The following is a 20080-nucleotide window of genomic DNA, read 5'->3' as shown; positions in this document are numbered from 1 at the left end:
TAAAGATTCTCTTTTTGTGAGCTTGAACAAACCAGTTATGTTCCCAAGAAGCTGAAGCAGGTTAGCAGCTAAGGCTAAGCTCTGGGCTGTACTCTGTTGCAGGGATCTGCCATGGCCATAAAAGCTGATGTGAGAATTGCATGTCTAGCTTCCAGCAGCTTTGATGAAGAACTCTTTTTATAGCTAGGGCAGGTAATGGTGTTCCAAAACAGAGAAAATGGCATGCAATTTTATGAATACCCATCCAGAAAAAAGACAGATAAAGAGGGCTTGAGGAGGATGTACAGGTCTTTATTTTTTTTAAGGTACCGTTTTAGTGAAAGCTTTTTAGGAGTTGGCAGCATATTGAAACACCTGCTGCAATGTTTAATAAAATACTCCAGCTGAATGGAAAGCTTTCCTCCTGACCTTTGTAGAAAAGCAAAGGATTATTTGACTTTGCATAGTTCTGACAAAAAACCCCCTTAGTTTTTACAGGAAGAAATGCAGGTGATGAGTTCCCAATATGAAAAACAGTCAGTTGTGATTTTTCTCTACACAATTGTTTCAGATTAGCTAGTTTTATTGGACTATAAATTCTATTATTTTTTTTTAATTAAAGTTGCACAGGAATAGAGACTACAATTAATCTGCATATTTGAGTGTGATATATTGCAGTACTGTTGGTTTATTCTCTGATGAGTCATGCCTGTGACATTTTGTTTATTATTTAACATTGCATGAGTCACGTTTTGGTCCAGATTAAAAAATGTGCCATGTCCTACGGAATTTACTTACAACTTCAAACAGAAGTAGAGCAAAGGAAACCACTTAGAACAGGGTGAATGCAATACAGTAGGAAGAAAGCTGTGCATTACACTAAAATCTTGACTCATTCAGTGAAGATGCATTGGCAGTGTGGTGAAACACTATGTTTTATTTAAAATGTGTTTATTCAGTTATGGTTCTTTATTTATCTTGGTGTTGTGAGGCAAAGAGATTTTTCACTAGGATGAATGTTCTTGTGAATCAGCTTTGAAAGCATCCTAAGACTAAAGCCAGGGAGTTGTGAGAGAAATAAGCAAATAGTTGTAAATATAATGCAGTGCATCTAGTGGGAGAACTTGTTATTCACAGTTAAAGTTAAAAGATAAAATGTGTATCATCTTAAACAATGACTTGCTGAGACTTCACTCATAAACTATACACCAGTTACCATTTTTGTTTCTTGCTGTCAAGGTGACAGAACATAAATTTCAATGTTTGAAATAGTTTAAATTCTAATATAGATGCAACATCACCTTTTCCATCACCAATTCATCACCAGTTTTCAAACTGGAAAAAAAAAAAGATAATTCTAATTGTCTTTCAGTCTCCAGAATCACCCCACAGTTTTGGGAAAACCATCTGTAAGGCTTGTTGAAGTATAGTGGATTTGCTTTCATATGTGTACATTTTGGTATCTTTGCTGAATCTGTCCACAGCTCACTTGGAAGTTTTATATCTGCTCACTTCAGCTTGCCCTATGAAAAGTGAGGTTTGGTTGAAGCAGAAACAAAGAGTTCCTAAAATCTGTGATATTTGCAGTAGGTTACAAAATCTGTTTATCACTGAATTAACAGTAGTTTTAAAACCCTGGCAAAAACATTGCTTCATATCTCCTTGCTAATCACAGGTCATCTTGTCTGGTAACCAAGGAGGAATTTTTGAGCCCTGTTGAATAGAATTTCTTACAATGCATAAGTTCAGTGACTCATACCATAATTTCCTTGTATCTCTTTTCACAGAGAAAAATGTATGACTTAAATGTGGAAAGAAGTAGAAGTTTTGCAGATTAATAGACAATGGCAATTTTTCCTCCCTTCTTTGATGTGCAACATTAGGGCATTTTGACAGTAAACTATACCTGTCAGAATGGAAGCCAATATGTAACATTAGCAATCAGCTAAGAGGCACCTTCTTATGGCTTGTATTAATCATACTGTCAATTTTAATTCCATGGGCATCCTTCTTTCCACTTTTCATTTAGAATTTATTTCAGAGCATGATCAAAGCTCTGCTGTTCATTACATTCAGCATTAGCTAATTTGGCTTTTGGCAACTCTCCTCCCAGTTCCTATTAAATGCTGGCCATAAATTGAGATAAGCATTGTGCCAAAACATTTCAGGATTACCTAATGGTAACACAGAGATGGGTGTATTATCATGCTAGTTTGAAGACTGTTGAGTTACTGCAAAATTAACCATTAGCAGATACTTACAACCTCCAAGACAAATTTGCACTACAGTGATTTTTTTCATGTCTTCTGAATTGACTGCAGGATTAAATGGATGTGAGAAAAATCTTGTTCCTGTAACATGTCTGAAACACTCATTTGTGTATGCTGGAGTTTTATAGAGGCTTTTATACAGACAGTGTTGCAAGTGTGCTGTATCATAAAATATTTTGTGTCACAGAATATGCTGTGTTTATACAATAAGACTATTAGGTCAACTGTTTTTCCCCAAGCTGCAGTCAGTTAGGAATCTGTGTGGAAGATTGATACCAGAAGATCTTTTATTTAGAATTTTTTCTATCAGCAGGTATTTCTAGGACCTGCTGAATCCTTAATGTGTAGTGATAGATACAAAAAAAAACCCGGTAATTTCCCTGGAGAGAGGGGGAAATGGTGCTTGAGTATGTATGTATAGCTTGGTATAAAACACCCTCTCCACTAGCACTTGGCCCTCTTTTTTTCATACTTCAGTCTTGAAGAAGTAATCTAAAGGTAGTCTTAAAATTCCAGTGTAAAAAATCTGTAAAAGCCTTGAACAGATATGTAGATGGTGAGAAGTAATGAACTAGTGGGTTTTTTCCAGTGCCGGGTAAGTTGTTGACAAAATTTCTATAGATTTTGGGCTGCCTCACATCTTAATTATTATTGTTGGAGAAAATTACAGAGAACAGTTGGGCTTCTAAATCTTGTCAAAAAGTCTAATAAAACCAGATGATGCTTCAGTTCATTACTGGCTGAATATGATATGTAACAGCTGTGCTTTAAACACTAGTAAAAATAAGTTATAAATAATGAGAAAATTTGTTTTTTAAAAAAAATATTGAATTACTAGAAAGCATAATGATGCCATAAGACAGAAGAATAGTCACAGATACTGACCAGAGTACTTGTGCTTTTGAGTTTATTAGTATATCTTTTGATGGAATATTTATTTATTTGACTTTCCCTGATTAAATAAATATTTGTTTATTTGACATGTTTTAATTTATATCTGGTTTAAATACTTTCTAGGGCTTTCCAAGAGCAAAAATAGGACTGGCTTGCTATGCTTGCTTTCCAAGCAGTCTTGTAGAAATCTTTTTGAAAACAGAAGGAGAGTACAAAAATATGTAAGGGCAGAAAAGACCAGCTTCCTCACTAGGAGATGATGTTTGCAGTATTTTATTTTTTGCTTTGCTTAACTCATTGCTTCTGCAGTTGCTTCCTGGAAACATGAGCACAGAATCTGTTTCCTTAGAGATTATCTTGACTTTTTCTTTTTTTGTTTATTAAAAAAAAAAAAATCTTGTTGTCTTATATGTTAGTCTCTTGCTTAGCAGTGCTGGTCTGGAAATGTCTTCCTTATTTTTTTTCCATTTTGATAGTATATGAAGCAATTGTCATATTCAGAATAAATTTACTTCTTCTGAGAGAAACCAATTAATTAGTTTTAAGGCATAAGACAGACTTATCTGGAAAGAGGTGTGTTTCAGTGCTTCTAGAGGCCAGAGCCACTAAAATTAACTCAGATTTTCATGATGCACTTTAATACTTTTTACTTCAGAACTACATATTAAAACCTGATATCTTTTTCAGCAAGATTTCTACTTGTGATGTTTTACAGTGGATTGGTAGTAAAAATATAGACCAGGATTTCTGCACTACCTAAAATAATTTCAGAAGTATAAATGCAAGGAGACACCATGCAAGCTGGCATTTTTCCTTTCAAACTCATTAATTTAATACATGTTGCATTCAGCCACCTCCAGGAAAAAAAAAAAAAAACATTGTGATTCAGCCATTCAGTTTTAAGATTCAGATTCAGCAAATGGCTTGGGCATTTTCAGGCTTAAATGTTTTTCTGAACTGAAGTATAATCATAGATACGCTTAAAACTAAACATAAGCTTAAGTACTCTGATGAGTGAGTCTAGGTTTCAAATGTGCTGGTACGGTCAACAGAAGATGGGTGATCTGCTCCTTCCCTTCTGACAGTCTGTGAAACGTTCTGGCAGAAATGGAGCTGCCACGTTTCCTTGGGCAGCCTTTGTGTGTTTGTGCTCAGGATGTGAGGGGAGGAAACGGATGTTCTGTTACAGATGATAAATGGACCGGATAATGCCGTCTGCTCACTCTGCCCGACACATTTTGTAATAAGCTTCTGCTCATTTGCCTCTACCTCAGCCACACTTTAATGGGCCAGGTTGAAACTCTCCCTGCTGGACAGGTTCTTTTAAGTTTGGAGCTTTGAGATTTTGTATTTAAAATAAATGCCTTCCACCTTTTGTGAAAGTAGAAGATCTGTAGGTAAAGAAATAAATATAGGCTATTTATAAATATATAAAAATGAGATTGTTGTTATGTTGAGGCATTGTATCTGTGCTCTGAGGTAGCAGTGCATAAGCTGACAGAAGTTTCACTCTGATCTAAAGAATGTGCTTTGGGATACTCCTATTAGAAAACTGTCCCAGCTTGGTAAAGATACAAGTTTCTGAAACATCTCTGGTTTATGTGCTTTGTAGTGTCTTAAAGAAGCACATCAGGTGTACGTGCATGAACTTTTCACCTGTACTGAGCATACTCCAGTTGAGAATGGGGACACATTTCACTGTGCTGGGGTGGCAAGAGGCATTGGATCTGAGGCGAGGAGGCTGCACTTCAGTCCTAGTGTTTCCCTGGAGTTTCAGCAGGGAGGAGGCTGAAATGAGGGAGAAATGAGTTATGCTGCTTTGGGAATAAATAAATAAATAGGGTGGATGGAGCTTACAGATTGTGGCAGGTGTTAGGATTGTGAGTGTATGCATGTGGATGTTTGTGGAAGAGAAGATTAATGGGAAAGGTGAAGAAGCCATGAACTAGACCCAACATGTAGTAACTTTTTTGTCATTTCTCCCCCTTCTTCCCCAGGATTTTGGGCATGTTTGTAGATAAAATGAAATTTTGAAAGAAAAGGTCTATAATAATACATGGAATATGTGATTTTAAAAGCAGCATTTATCGGAGTAGCAGAAGAAAGGCCCTTTTTTAAAGTCCCTCAGCTGTGATAATTCTGTGCCATTAGCAAGACTCTTTATTGAAGCCAGTTCGGTCTATAGGAGGGAAGGAAGGTTTGTCATGCTTTCTTCTTATATATATTGCAGAAATGTTTGCTCATAAATTAATTGATATCTATTAAAGACAGTTTAATTTAATTAACTTCCTGAACTTTATGAAAATTTTTCTTTGCCTGTATTGCTCCCTTGACAGAATTACTTTTCACTTTCCTCATGTTTTTCTTGCTCCTCTCAGAAAGATGCAAGACCCACAAAAGTAAAAACTGTTGCCACTAAAAGACAGAATTTGTTTTGGTGGTTTTTTGGAGGTTTTTTTTTTTTTTTTTTTTTTTTTTTTTTGGCCTGTTCTTAGTGTTTGAACTTAGCTTATTTTAATGTCAGAATACTGTGATCTGGAGTTCTAGCCAAGGAAGCTAATGATCTCCCTGCCTTCTGCTCTGACAACAACATGATTCTGCAGTGATGCTTTCCTTTGGCAAAGGCCAACAGAGGACAGAGGTTCCGAGTGAGGTGTCATTCTGAGGTGTTGGCTTTTGAGTAGGACCTTCACTTGTGCAGAGTTAGTAACCAGAGACCACCTTGCTTCAGAGTATCGACTTGTTCTAGGCTAGTCTAGCTCCAGAGTTCTGATTTTAATTGAAAGTTTCTATAAATAGTAGATTATAAAATAGGCTTTTGATGCAAAATTGTATTAATGTCTCCCCAAGCTGGTTTGGCATGCACTTTATCAGCTATCCAGCAACACAGCTAGCTACTACTTGTGTTCTTTTATTTTTCTTCAGTTGAGTAGATTTTGTCAGGAATTGCTGTGGTAAAACCACAATAGAAATCAAATTAGCTGTTCATAATTTCAGGAATTTAACCGTAATTGGCAATTTCTGTTTTAGAAGAGGTTGTGGACACACTGCTGCAAAACACAGCTGCTGCTTCTGCTCTTGTCGGTGGCTTTGCAGAACAGAATAGTTCTTCTGGCTTGCCAAGCACCTGGCACGGGACCACAAGAGTCTGATGGCACTGCATTTATCAGGGGGAAGAGGTTCAGTGCTGTTTGTGTGCTCACTTGGCACACTGCAAAATAAGAGGGGGCTTTGCTGTTGCCATTGGAGAATTTACAGCTTGTGGGAGTGTTACCCCGGGTTTTACTCGCAGTGGAATAGTCCTCTTGTAGTCATGAAAGGCATGTTCTTGGAAACAACACTGCTTTTTAATGGTTGCAGATAGAAACAATTGTTGGGTTTGCAACCTGATTTCATTAAAAAAACCAAACCCAAACAAAAAAAGCCCTAAACCAAAACCAGCTCTATGAAGAAATTTTTAATATTGAACAAATACATTTACACTAGTGTAGCAAATTTGGATAAACTTTAGTATTTTGGTTTTATAACATATTCATACTAGTGTTAATGTAATCAAAGTAAAACTTGTTTTCTTCTGGTGATTTATACTTTACTCCTTGGACATTACTTTTTTGAAAGCAGATGTCTGCTTTTTGTGGATCTGACTTGCAGGAGTTTTACTAAACAAAATTATGAAATCAGTATGGGGATGTGACTGATATAATGAACTTAACTACTTGACTCCCTACTTTTTCCTTCCATTTCTCTTCAATAACTACTTATATTTTCTTTGTCAAGTTACAGTTTCAAAATGAAATATAAACTGTTAATAAAATAGATCCATTTATTTTCAAGAGGTTTCGTGCATCACATAACCCAGATTCATAATTTCTACCTTGACAGTTTTATTAATACTGTTCTAAATTTGCAAATATGAACAGCTGGAAAAGTTATCCAAGGGAGGCTGTTTATTTGATGGCTTTTTTCAGGTTCATGGGAGTTATGAAGTGGGCTTGAGCTCAATTTGCAGTCTTTTAAGTCCAATGTGTTTTCCAAAGTCACAGGTCTTGCACACAGGAACATGTCCCAAAGGGGGGGGCACTTTATGACTGGTAAAGCTTTGTTTTCATGGGAGGGAAAAGAACATTAAAAAGCCATTCAGAGGAGTAAACCAAAGGTTTACCTAACCCTGTAATTTTTTTTTTTTTTAACAATGGCTCTTAGTGGATGCCTAGGAAAGACATGACAGTGGGGCAGGTAAAAGTAGTGACTTCCCACATCTGTACTCTAACTTCTCATCCCTCTCTAGCTTGAAGATGAGTCAGAGGTTCTGCCTTTGTGTCTAAGACTGTATCCTTGTGTTTGTTGGCTGAGTTGTGCTAGCATGAAAACTAATTTCTGACAAGCAGCTAGTTAGTTAATACTGCAATGAAAGTCATTACATAGTGAAGCAATTTAAAACATGTTGCTCTTCTAAATTTATTTGAAAATATACTATGTTCTCCAGGATTAACTGCAGTGTTTTTGTTGAGCTTTGCTCTGCTTTCCCTAAATGTCTCTTCTATTCCTTCCTCACCTGTATTAAACATGGGAAAAACTTAGTCAGTCTCTGTCCTCCATAATATTATTTACATTTCCTTGAAATTATTTTTTGTATTTTCTTAAAAGCTGTTTGAATTTGGAACTACTTTGAAGTCTCTGTGTAAAGTTACTCACTTGGTTTATCTTTTTAAAACTCCTCAAGAAGCAGTGCTTGAATAATTACAGTTGCAAACCTTGATTTTTCACTCCTTAATACAATTTCAAAAATACTTTTTTTTTGTTGAGTAATGTGAGATGAAGCCCAGTGCAGAGGACTTTAAGCATCTAGAAGTGACATTGTGTGATGCTGAGTCTCTTTTTAACTGTTCGTTGTAACTTTTCAAATAAATATCCTTCTGCAAATGCCTCAATTTTTGTTAATTCTGCCTTGAGCATAAAATTTCAGCCCAATTGTGTTATTTAGTTTTGAGTAACTCCCAATTTGTTCTCTTTATTTTTACATTTACATACTGAAATTCTGTCTGTGGATTAGGTATTCCCTGTCAGCCTGTGATTACTTATGACTCTGTTCTGCACAGGAGTATTGTTTGTCTTGTACAATTATTCAATTATTGTCTTCAACATTTTTCCTCTTTTCCATTTAAGAGATTCCTCCAAAGCTGTCTCTGATACAAGTTTTATTGCTGTGTGTTTCCAGCATAAACCAACATTATTTGCTATGATATTTTTTTTGGAAGAAAAGTTTCTTAGTAGCAGACAGTGTTAACTAGAGGGGGAAAAGGAAATCTAAATGAGGAAGAGAATGTTGTACTGTTGACATAATTTTTTTAATAATGTGGTATTAACCATTGCATTACACAGAAATCAATGCTAGTTGGTTCATTAAACTTTTAGCCTTTGTTCATTATATCAATTTTCAGCCTTCCTTTCACCTCTTTAAAGAAGGTAATATTCCTTGTAATGTTTGTTTGTTAGATCTACCATGTTTCTGCAATACATTTTAAGAAATATTTTAATATATGGCTCTTTGTCATTGTTCTCTTGTTACCATAATCATACTTTTTACTTTAACTCTTATATATTAGCTTGTTTGGAGTTTCACCAAAGCTCCTGTGAAGTCTGTAGTGCTTTTGTTAACTTCTTGCTTGTGTAATACCAGAATCTGAGGGATTTTTGGTCTGTTGTGTTGTTATTCATGTGCCCAAGTCCATCAAGATCAACAAAATGGTATTTCAGAGAGGAGCACTGCTCTGCTTCATTTTGTATTTAAAAAATCAGGGGAATTCGGGAAGCAGTTTGGATGTGCTACCCAAATTTAAGCACCTCCATGAGTATCACGGCAGTGTAAGCATGTGCTTGCAGTTAAGCACTTATATTTGAGTGTTGCCTTATCTTGGTCAGAGTGTTCTCAGCTAGGAGCAAGTTCCTATTTACAAATACACAGCATACTGTCAGCTCAGGCCTTGATAGAAGAGGATTTATTATTTAGATTGTAGTTGGCATAAATGAAGAAACAAAACTTACTGCCTTGACGGTTTGCCATTTGTGTTTTGTGAGATAGTGCATATTTAAGTGAAATTTAGAGGCTGCTCAGTGACTAGGTTGAACAGAACTTCATGACTGTTTTCTCTTAAATAAGATTATAAAGTTTTGCAATAAATTATGACTAATTTGACATCTTACACATGGAATGTTTCTCCATTTCCAGAGAAGTTTCTGTTCATGAGTGTGCCACTTCTTTAAGGATTATATTTTACTTAGTTTTGCTCTCTTCTGATGCTCTCATTTTGCATTTTAGTAACTTCTCTAATTCCAACACCAAAGTTCTGTGTTTGTTCATATCTTTTACGATAGCTTGTTTAATTTGTGTCATAACATGCACATATGTATGCTGTTATAATTTCATCTGATATGTATTTGTGTATATATATATTTTTGTACATGAAAAAATGCACTCTGAAACTGTAGATACTGGGTGCAGTATATATTATATTAAATTCCTATACACCAATAATACGTTTTAAAAGATATTGTTTTATCTGGAATCACAAATACAAAAATCAGTTAGAATGTTATAGTATACAGTGAAAATGGGATTACTGTGAAAATAAGGCAGACTACCTGTGTTTAAATTCAAATTGTGAATGACTACAAACAAAAAATATGGAGTAGCTGAGTTCTAATGTGGTTGTACGTATCACAAGAAATCATTGTTTATACCTCTATTACTAAAATTTAGGAATATTATGCTGCTTTCTCCATGATTCAAACTCTATAAAACAACATTTCTCTTTTTCCTTTTTTTTCACAGCACTTGCTACTAGCAATAAAGTTTATCATGGCATTTGTAATTCCTGATAAACCAAGAGATATCCAGATGAAACTCGCCAAATTGGAATTTGAATCTTTAGAGGCTCTCAAACAACAGGTAAGAGCATTTCAGAGTCAGCTTCATTTTCTCTTAATCCATCATTACTTAAGTGGAGCAGAGAGCTTTGATGTATTTGTCTGTCCTTTCAACCCACCAACATATGCAAATCCACACCAGGAAAATGATGTGCTCTTTCAGACAGCTTGAAATTCTTGGTGTGACTGGTAATGTAGCTCCTTATAATGTCTGTTGTCCTTGTGTGCGCAAACATACTTTATTTATATTGTCACTTTTAAAGGACATTGAGCTCTATGAAACCTCATTTCATCTCCTGGAGGTGTTTGTTATTACAACCCCAGAATTTATTTCATTTCTGAAATACCATCACAAGTAAACAGTTAACTTGGCTCTAGTATTAATCAGAAATTGTAAACAGTCTGAACATGTTTGAAATAATTGTGTTGAGAAGTATATACATGTGAAGAAATAGTAATGTTGCCTTATTTTACTGTCCATACTGTAGTCTCATTTTATTGTGTAAAAATGTATGTTCTACAATATACTTAACATTCCAAAGCAATTTAGGAAAATAAGGAACTAGATTGTTTTACTGAAAATTTCTGTTTTAACCAATTATTCCATAGAGTCAGTGGTGGAGATCACAAGACATGAAGAGTTGCATGGGATTAGCTTCAGTAGGATACAGAGATCCTACAGAGCTGGTTTTGCAATGTGGCATTCTTTAGGAGTTTGGCTGCACAATGCTAGATGGGATTTCCAAGCTATCTTACATATCAGGAAACAAACTAAATAAAAACTCCAACACTGAGCTGCAGAGACTGGTTTTCCTATTTATTATTATTTGAGATATTTTCACACTTCAGAGCATGGTTTTACATGAACAAGTTCTTTGTGTGCTCGACATGCACATGTGTAAACTCCTCTATACTATTTATTATGTGTGTGAAATGGAAGGTTACTTTTTAAAGCATCTACTGTAGCTGCATGTGAGAAAATGTTCTCTTGATTCTGAACAAACTGAGTCTATAAACAATACACTGCCTTTTGTAGTTTGAATCCCACAGTTTTGTGTGATACTAGAACATCTACTATTGAGGTCGGTGCCGTCTTTCTTAATCAGCCATAACAAACAAAATCCAAATTACAGTCATATCTAATGCCTGGTAGTTTTGTTTTGCTTTTCTCTAGTAGGTTGATGTGAAGTTACCAGGAGCTGGCCAGGAATCTTGTGGGATATTTAGATAATATTAAAAGGACTACATTTCTATTTCAGCTGTTCTTTCTCTGTTTTCATTTTATAGAAAGGAAAAACTAGGTCACCCACTGGAATGTTAAGGTCAAGTGAATATAGTCACCTTTGGTCACAATGCTCCAGCTGGAATATATACAGAGTCTCTTTCAATATGAGTGTGCATGCCAGCAGTTAGGTCTTCCTCTCCTATCCTAGTATCTGTGTTTTCCTACAATAATATGGGCCTGATTCCCAGTTTTTCAGGGTTGCTTCATTAATTCAGTAGCAAAAAGTTAGTCTGAATTTCAGCAAAAAACAGGAGCCTGGCCTAGTTCTCACCTATGCTTTCAGACTTCCTAAAGAATCTAGGAAAAGTATTGGCTGAGTTTCAAGTGTCTTGATAAGTAGTTTAAGCACAAGTATAAGCCATCACCTTTTTAGATTTCCTCTTATTGATACTGTATATGTATGCCACAGACATGTAGACATTTGGACTTTTTTCCTTGTCCTTTACTGTTTTTTGAGTGAAAAATATCTGCATTTAAAAGTAGTACATTGGCACTGCAGAACTGTACTACTGCAAAAAGATACCAAAACATTTCTTTCAGGAGCACATTTTCTATTTCTTCCTCTTTTTACTAAGAGTCAGTATGGTAATTTATGCTGAATAACTTACTTTCAAGCAAAAAATAAGAACAAAATCCCCCAAAACATGTATTTTAAACAACAGGCATAAATATCTGGGGTAAATATGTTGTGGGATCGAGTATTAGGGAGAAACTGGTTTGAATACTTCTGTGCAAGTATGCATCACATTCCTTTCTTGATACTATCCAGACATGCATTCCATTGTGTTTTACCATATAATCTTTTGGAGTACTGCTGTCTTGGGATGTAGCTATTAGAAGGGCATTAGCAATGCCACACTGTAAACCTCTGAGATACCAAAACAGATTATTAGTCTCTGTATACAGTGCATAGAGAGAAGATCTCCTGATACAGCTGCTCTGAACAGTTGTATTGATTATGTTTGGGATCCTTAACTTCAGGCAGTGGGAGTACTTTTACATTTTCATTAATGCTAAGCTAATTGCTTTTTAACATGGTGCAGTGGGACTGTAACTATTCTGTGTTCAAATCCATTTGTAGACTTGAGTGTCTATTTGAAACGGATTTTAGAGAATAGAGTGTCTCCTTTCTCTAATAGAGATGAATAGTCATAATTAGAGCTTGTTAAAAAAACCCTTCTATGAAGGGTGAAAAAGGCCATTTAAAAAAAAAAAGGAAGTAGTTTTATATTGTAATGTCAGTCTTGTTTTGAAGTTCTCAAACTTTAGGAAAGGTTTTTAGAAACTCCTGAAATGTTTCTTTGAAATATTTCTTTACATAGTTTGTTAAGTTAAGACTGTTGAAAAGGGGTAGACTGTTGAATGAGTTGAATAATGTGATTTGAGAAATACTTTGTTATGATAGTTCTAGTATCATAACAAAGTTTGTTAAGGTAACTCAAGACAGTGTTAATCTTTCTGAATCCAGATTGGGGGATGTGCTACAGCTGTAGATTTTGCTTCAAATTTTCCTGGTATCCTTCAATGTAAAGAATGATAGAGGAGGCTGGTTGGACTCTATTTTGGGGGGGACCTGGGGCAGAAAAGAAATTAACATGAACTTTATTGTAGAGGACTAAAGAGATTATAGATCAAGATTCTTGGAAGAGGTGCAGGAGCGACTCCTTTCGCATTCCCTAAAGTGTTGTCAGGTTCTTTGTTGCCTGGAAGGAAGCCTGGATAATGGGCAACTAGAAATGGGTATTGCCTGGGTGATGGGCCCTTTTCTGGTGAGCATCAGGATCCTTCCTGGAGAAGTAGCCAGTTGGTAAAGTGGAGTGAGGTGCCCAAGACTCTGCTTGGATCTTTGCAGTACTCTGCTCTGGTGCCTGTACTTGCTACAAGCACAGAAGCATGCCATGCTCTTTGTTCTAGTTCCTGTTTTAGGGAAGCCTAAGTATAGATGTGCCTGCAGGCAGCATGGGAACAGTCAGTTAATTCTTCAGTGGTTCAGGAATTGCCACTGCATACATGGTACATAGAAATAATGATGTAAAACTTGTGTGAGGTCACTGTCTAGCATTTTTAGGGCAGTGACAGTAAAGTTTCACTAATAAATACTTCAGCTTCTGGATAGATCAAAGCTTAATGAATAGACAAAAAGCCCTCATGGTTGGAGTTGGGTCAGCCATATATCTTTATAAAAGATCTAAATTCCAGAAACACAAGACAACCACAGATGAAACAGCATAATTTTAATTTTATGGACTAGATTATACAGTCATGTTTTCTGGTATAAGTATTATCTTCTTCCAGCTGAGGCAAACATCAAATTTATACCTTTTTTTCTGCATTGAAACTAGGCCCAGGCAAAAGATAGCCCAACCGGAAAAAAAATTATTCATGCAATTATTTTCTGATCATGAAGTACAGATAGTATCAATTCTAAGATGATGTATAACTAGTAGATATTTTTCAAGGAAGGATGGAGTGTTAACACTGATTGACATTGATGGGGAATGCCTATCTTTTCTCAAAATGCAACTACTTACACAGCATCAATACTGAAAACACAAGCTCATTGATAAGAAAATGCTTGGGTTTTGTGTACTTTTGCATTAAAACATCTGAATTACATAAGGCAGGTAAAAATGTTTTTCCTTATGGCATCTCCTCCACCAGTCTCTGAGCAAGATACATAGCCCTGATGGCGACAGTAGAGAAATACATTATCATGCAAGAATTGGCTTTTTCAGAGTAACTATAGAGGACAAAAACTGTCCTTAAGCTGGAGCAGAAATGCAGATACAAACGGTTTTTTGCTCTGTGCATTCCTTCTCAGTTTCATCCCCATCCCTTACCTCCAAGGAGACCTAATCTATAAATATCCTATCATCCATGTGCTCTTGATTCCTTCCTTAGTGTTCTAGCCATCAGTGGGCATATTTGTCATGCATTCCATTTAACAGGAATGCCTTTTCCTTCTGATACGTGAAGCCTTTCATTGCTTCCTCTGAAGAAGTGAGTCCATCTGTTAGGTATCTGGTGTCCATCTGTAAATATTCCACCAGAAAGCAACTCCAGACAGATAACAGGCTCATGAGTAAAGGGCCCAGTCAGCTGATTGACAGCTGTCACCCTTCCTCAACTGGCAGTAATGAAAAGGGTCAGGCTTAGTGAACACCAGCCATGAAAAGATGCCTCCTTTATCCTCCCTGGTGTATTTCTGCTCAGAGGGTGATAAAGCAATGCAGTTAAGACCTTTTGCTCTTTCATACAGTATCTCCCTTGGCAGTTGTACCATCCATATGCAATTGCTTAGTGGCAGTGGTATAGTCTGGATATCCATGAACAATTGCTTCAGTTGCTTTAGAGTGATATCCAGGTGTCTGTAAGTCAGTACTGTTCCTTGCTAATGATTTCCAGCAGAATAACAAGTTTTTTTAAGAAACAGTAGGTGCAGCATTCACTAGGATTTCTCCAGCAATGTCATCCGTTTCCTGAAAATGGTTCTTGCATCTCAGTTCCCTCTCAAGGAAATGCAGGAAATTAGGAGTGCTGTGACTGATCTCTGCATCATCATCATCATCACTGACCAGAGGCTTCTTTAAAACATGACAGTGTGTTAACAAACTTCTTTTAGAAAAGGATAGTGAGACATTGACAGAAAAAAACTGGTGTCTGGTGTTCACCTAGGTGCAGTCATATGGAAAGTTTAAACCCTTCATCCCTCCCTCTGCAGGTATTTTGGTATGTGAAGTTGCTGTTCTCTCAGTGAAAACATTCTGATTCAAGTAATTTCAGTGCCTTATCATTGCAATTCGCTACGCTGCAACAGCTTTAATAACAGCAAAGCTTTCTGGTTTCTGACTGCAATTGCTGAACCTTGCCATTTCCCCTGGGAATAGTACCCACTAGCACTAATCACATCCTTTCCAGAAGGAATACACTGTGCTGGCCTGTTAGAGTGTGTAGCCTCTCTGAGAACAACATTCTTTAGCTCAGATCAAAACAGAAGTATTGCTAACTTAAGGGTCTTCTGTACTGTGTGACATTTGTGCATTCTCCTTGCACCTCTTCAAGGTGTTTTTGTTGCAGAGATATTCTATGTACTAGCATATCATATGTCTCAAAATGTGACTGTGGAGGTGATGGGCCAAGAGCTGCTTGACTTAGCAGTGAGCCTCAGAAAGGACCCTTCTCTTTTTGTGGAGGAAGGAAGAGAACAGGATCTTTGTTTTTAACTGTCTGACATTGGAAGAGCATCAGTCATTAGTTCCTAACATCCTGTTTATTTGTCATGCAAAATGGGAACTGAAGACAGTTTTTTGTGAGTCTGAAGCAAACTCCGTGGCTGTCTGCCTTATTTAATGCTATAATTACCAGAATTTAGAGAGGCCTGTAGTTTCAGGACTGCCCTCAAAACACCGCTGAAGCTTGTTCCATGCTTGCTGGCAATGCTGAACAAACAAAAGGCTACAGTCAGACAGGAGGACAGGCAAGTAGCTGACATGAAAACATTTCATTCAAATAATCTAAAATTTGCAAAAGAGCTTGTAGAAAAGACTGAAGAAACTTGAGCTCAATTATTGAATTTAAGTTAAAACAGAATGTGAGTAAATAGACCACTTGCATATGTTTTGATACCACCCTCCCACCAAATACTCCTTGAAAATAGTATTGTTTGAAAAAATACATTTTTTTAAAAGCCTCATTTCTTTCTGAAGAAATATGCGGCTGGACTTTTTTTCATAGGCTCTACAGGTTTGTGTAATCAGATATAACTCACAGCTGATGTTAAAATAAAACCATTGCTAATTGTTGGTTGCTGTAGGTTTTTTTAAGAGGGCAAACATATTACTTCAACTTCACAAATTCAATTTTTTCCTTGTTGAATAGGAAGAATACTTTCAGACATGTCAATATAACATTTGCATATGTTTGGTAGCAGCAGGATATAATGCAAGTAAGATTCATTATATTTTCATAGCAGTTTTTTTAAGCATAGAAAGACTTGCACCCAGTCATAGAACAGACTGGGCTCAAACATAGTTTTGACAGGGTATTTTAAACATGAATTCCTTTAATCCTGGAGCTTGCTTGAGAATATGTTAATGAAAATTTCTTTCAATGGAAAAGTGTTAGCAAAACAAAAATAAATTGTGCTCCTTGAAGAAAACTAAATTCAAGTTTGGGAAGGAGATTTGTGTCTCCCCATTTGTTACTTTTCAGCTGAAGGTGAGATGACAACAAGTCTATCTGGCTGGGAATAAGTTAAACATTTTACTATGGGACCCTTGAGAGCTAACAGTATAAATATAAACTTTTTAATAGGCATAGTGAGATGGTAGATGATACTTTTGCACACTCTTAATGGGAATAGAAACAAATAACACACCAACTTTCCAGCAGGTGTAACTTTCTTTTACAGCAACCTATTTGTTCTCTGTGGCTGTTGCTAGGTGTAAAATTGTGCATCGCCTTATGTTTCCATAACAGCTCAGTCTCTTTGGAAAGATAATCCATTTTACCTTTTTTTCAAATCCTCACCTAGAGCCTGGTGGTGTAATGAACATCGGTCAGTTCAGTACTCGTTTTGCCTGATGTCCCAGGTCACTGACAAGATGTGATCTCAACAAGGTAACCTAGAGTAAGGGGATAGGATAAAAACTAGGTTAAAATTGTTCTTACTGTAAGACTGCTGCAGCTACATGAAGCTTTCATAGTTTTAGAACCCAGTGGGGATCCCAATTATGTGTGTACTAGTTTGAATGCAAGGCAAGAGGCTGTTCCACTTCCCAACCAAATGAGGGTAAAGTGCACAGTGATATTTGATATCAGAACTCTGGTAACAGCCTATTACAGGGCATTCATGTGTCTGTAGTTACAGACTCCTAAATATGGTTGTACCTGTTACTGAGAAGGTGAAGAACTAGAGTGAGAAGTAAAAATTAAATCTCTTGTCATGTTAAAATTCCTTCAAAAGAAAAGAATCCCACCAGGTTACACTTTTACCATGCTTTGATAATGGGATTGTCCTTACAGGACTGAATAGAATTTGATGATAAAAAATACATCCTGTCTATAAGAAGAGTTCTTTCTGAGATGTAACTGTAGACCAAAGAGCAGGAACCCACTGAATTCCTGAAAAAGAGGAAAAAAATTGAATGAATCATGTTGCTAGTGATGACACTTGTACCACAATTGAGTCTTTGCACATGCTGCGCAGCCTGATTATGGTGATTCTAAGAACAAGTCTTCACTAGGCTATGTTGCCTACACAGCCACTGGGCTTTTGTTCATTTTTGATTTTGAAAAAATCTATGCCTCCTGGTGCTGCCTTGAATGCTGTCACTTTCTGTAGTATGAGAAATAGCACTCTGATATATATATGCCATTTCAGTAAAACTCGTGGCAAATAGTCACGTTCTTGCCATATTGATTAATTTTTATTCCAAAATGAGATGTTAATTGCTTGTCTGGATAGCATAAAAAGAAAAAAAAAGTAGCTAATGTGTGTACATTTTGTTTAAATTCAATAGCGTGTACTAATACTTTATTGTGTTATATATACAGAACTGTAGCACATGCTTTTCATGTGTTAGAGTAGTCCTTGTGCAAATGTTTTTCACACTTTTATCACAGAGAACTTTGTAAAGGTGGTTTCGTGGACGGCTACTTCTGGCACTTTCAAATATCTAATTCTGTACCTTTTCCCAGCATCTAAAGAGATGGTGTAGTTGAAAATGTGTTGAGAGGGTGATTTAAAAAAAGTAAAAATTGGTATTTGTCTCCATTGTGTATTATTTTCTCTAATTTTCAATCTGTGGTGTTGACCTGAACCTGTAAGTTAGATGCATTATTTTAATGGGCAGGCCACAGGTTATTTTATAATCATGGGTATGTACAGGCAAACTAGGTATAAACAGTGTCACCAGTGTATATAAATACAGAACATTTCACTTAATTCACAAGAGACACCAAAATCCCTTGGTACAGACAAGGACTGTGTTGCAAAGTGAGAGGAGAAGCTACTGTCACACTGCTCTGTCCCTTACTGAATCCATGCTCAGGAACATCTTTCCTTATACTTTCTGCTACAGCTATGGCTTCGGCTTTAATCTCATCAGGGATCTCTTACTGCAAAGATCACTCCTTTGACTGTCACTGAGTGACCTCTATCCCACATGGCTTGGATTCCTGTCACACACGCAGTGACAATTTGTGCAGTAGTTCTCCCAAATACTGCTCTGTATCAGTAATATCCACTAAGATGATTTTTTTTTCCTATAAACCTGCCTTAAAGCATTAACTTTCCTCTCCCTCACCCTCTCATCTAGTTGGAGTTCAGGATGGATGGAATGGTTGCTCTTCCTTCTCCAAAACTAGGCAAAGACTGCACTGCAGGAGGTTTCAATCTTTGAATGCCTGTCTCTTGAGGTGTATGTTAGGGGACACCTGCCTGGCAGGTAGTGCAAGTGACTGACTCTTAGATTACCATTCCCTTGGAGTCACTGAGTTCCCACATGCTGGATAACATATGGCAACATTTGAATTTTGGCTTGGGGTTTTTCTGCCACTCGTAATTTCCTAGAACAAATTATCAATTCATATTTCATTTATAGTCTTGTAATTTATGCATATTATTTGGCAACCCAGTTTTGTCTACTTGTCCTTTTTGCTGCTTCTCAAAATTTGTGACAATTCAAAAATTTGAACGTAGTCAAATATGTGCTGAGGAAAACCTTCCAAGTGAACAGATGGATATGAAGCAGCTTGGTCCAACAAAGGTGGTTTTATTTGTTTTAACTCCATTGTATTAGAAGGCTTATGCAAACTCTACATATGCTCATCCATGTCAGCTGAAAAATAATTATGTCTGATGGTATCTCTGTTCTATCAGAATAGACACCACCCACTTGTTCATAGATAATGAGCAATTAATTATGTGTTCTGTGTCAGTACCTGTTTTTTAAAACTCGCTGTATCCACCATATGAGGAATTTTGCTATAATGTCTTAAATAATTTTTTCTTCATTTCCTGCAACTGACTTGTTTCCTTACGAGGAGATTGGTAGCACTTGTATTATCAAAGGAACTTGGTTTTGGCATTTCTTAATGGGCCTATATGATTAGGGAATCAGAAAAGAGCTATGATGGCATACAAGTGTGCAGGAGAGGATAATAAGAAAGTTTGCCGAGATTAAGCTCTGATACTTTTTCCAGCTAATGCACATTTAAGATGTGAATGAGAAGTCTCTGTCTACCTCAGGGACATTTATAAGCCTTTTTTTCCAGTATCAGCAGTTCTTTTTAATACATGTACAAGTGATTGTCATAAATTATGTGACAGCCTGAACCAGCAGTTTGTAACCTTTGCTGCCATAATACAAGGGGAATTATTTAGGGGCAATTTATATAGCTTGTCAAGGAAAGGGTGAGAAATGTCATTATGTAAGTTATGTAGGTATGTATTTGCTAGTGCGTGGAAGTGTAGTGGGAGACCTTTTTGACTTCTTGATGAAAAGGTCATGTGGCCCAGTGTCTGAAGTAAGTGTTACATAAAAGAAGCAAAAATAGGTGGATGTTGGTCCAGACTAGAAAACAAGTGTATGAGGGACAAAAAGAACTTTTATCTAAGATAGTATGTCATCTCTACCAGTATCCACAAATAAATGTCTAGAAAAGAGCAGCGAAATGTGGCAGTTAGGTGGTGTTCTTCCTCCTAAAACTCTCCCAATTTCCA

At 36.5% G+C, this 20080-nt stretch overlaps 1 protein-coding gene across 3 annotated transcripts in view; it reads left to right on the top strand.

The window, feature by feature from the left end:
• Nucleotides 1-20080, top strand: part of ANO10 (anoctamin 10) — a 120140-nt gene that overhangs the window by 70412 nt on the left and 29648 nt on the right. For all 3 annotated transcript variants that reach the window (XM_068205720.1, XM_068205730.1, XM_068205735.1), the window contains exon 12: nt 9976-10092. In XM_068205720.1, the coding sequence (XP_068061821.1) occupies nt 9976-10092 (117 nt within the window). The remainder of the gene's footprint in view (nt 1-9975; nt 10093-20080) is intronic.

This window comes from Anomalospiza imberbis, chromosome 1 (genome assembly GCF_031753505.1).
Source record: "Anomalospiza imberbis isolate Cuckoo-Finch-1a 21T00152 chromosome 1, ASM3175350v1, whole genome shotgun sequence".
NCBI classification, from domain to species: Eukaryota; Metazoa; Chordata; class Aves; order Passeriformes; family Viduidae; genus Anomalospiza; species Anomalospiza imberbis.
This window is presented reverse-complemented; position numbering and strand designations above follow the sequence as displayed.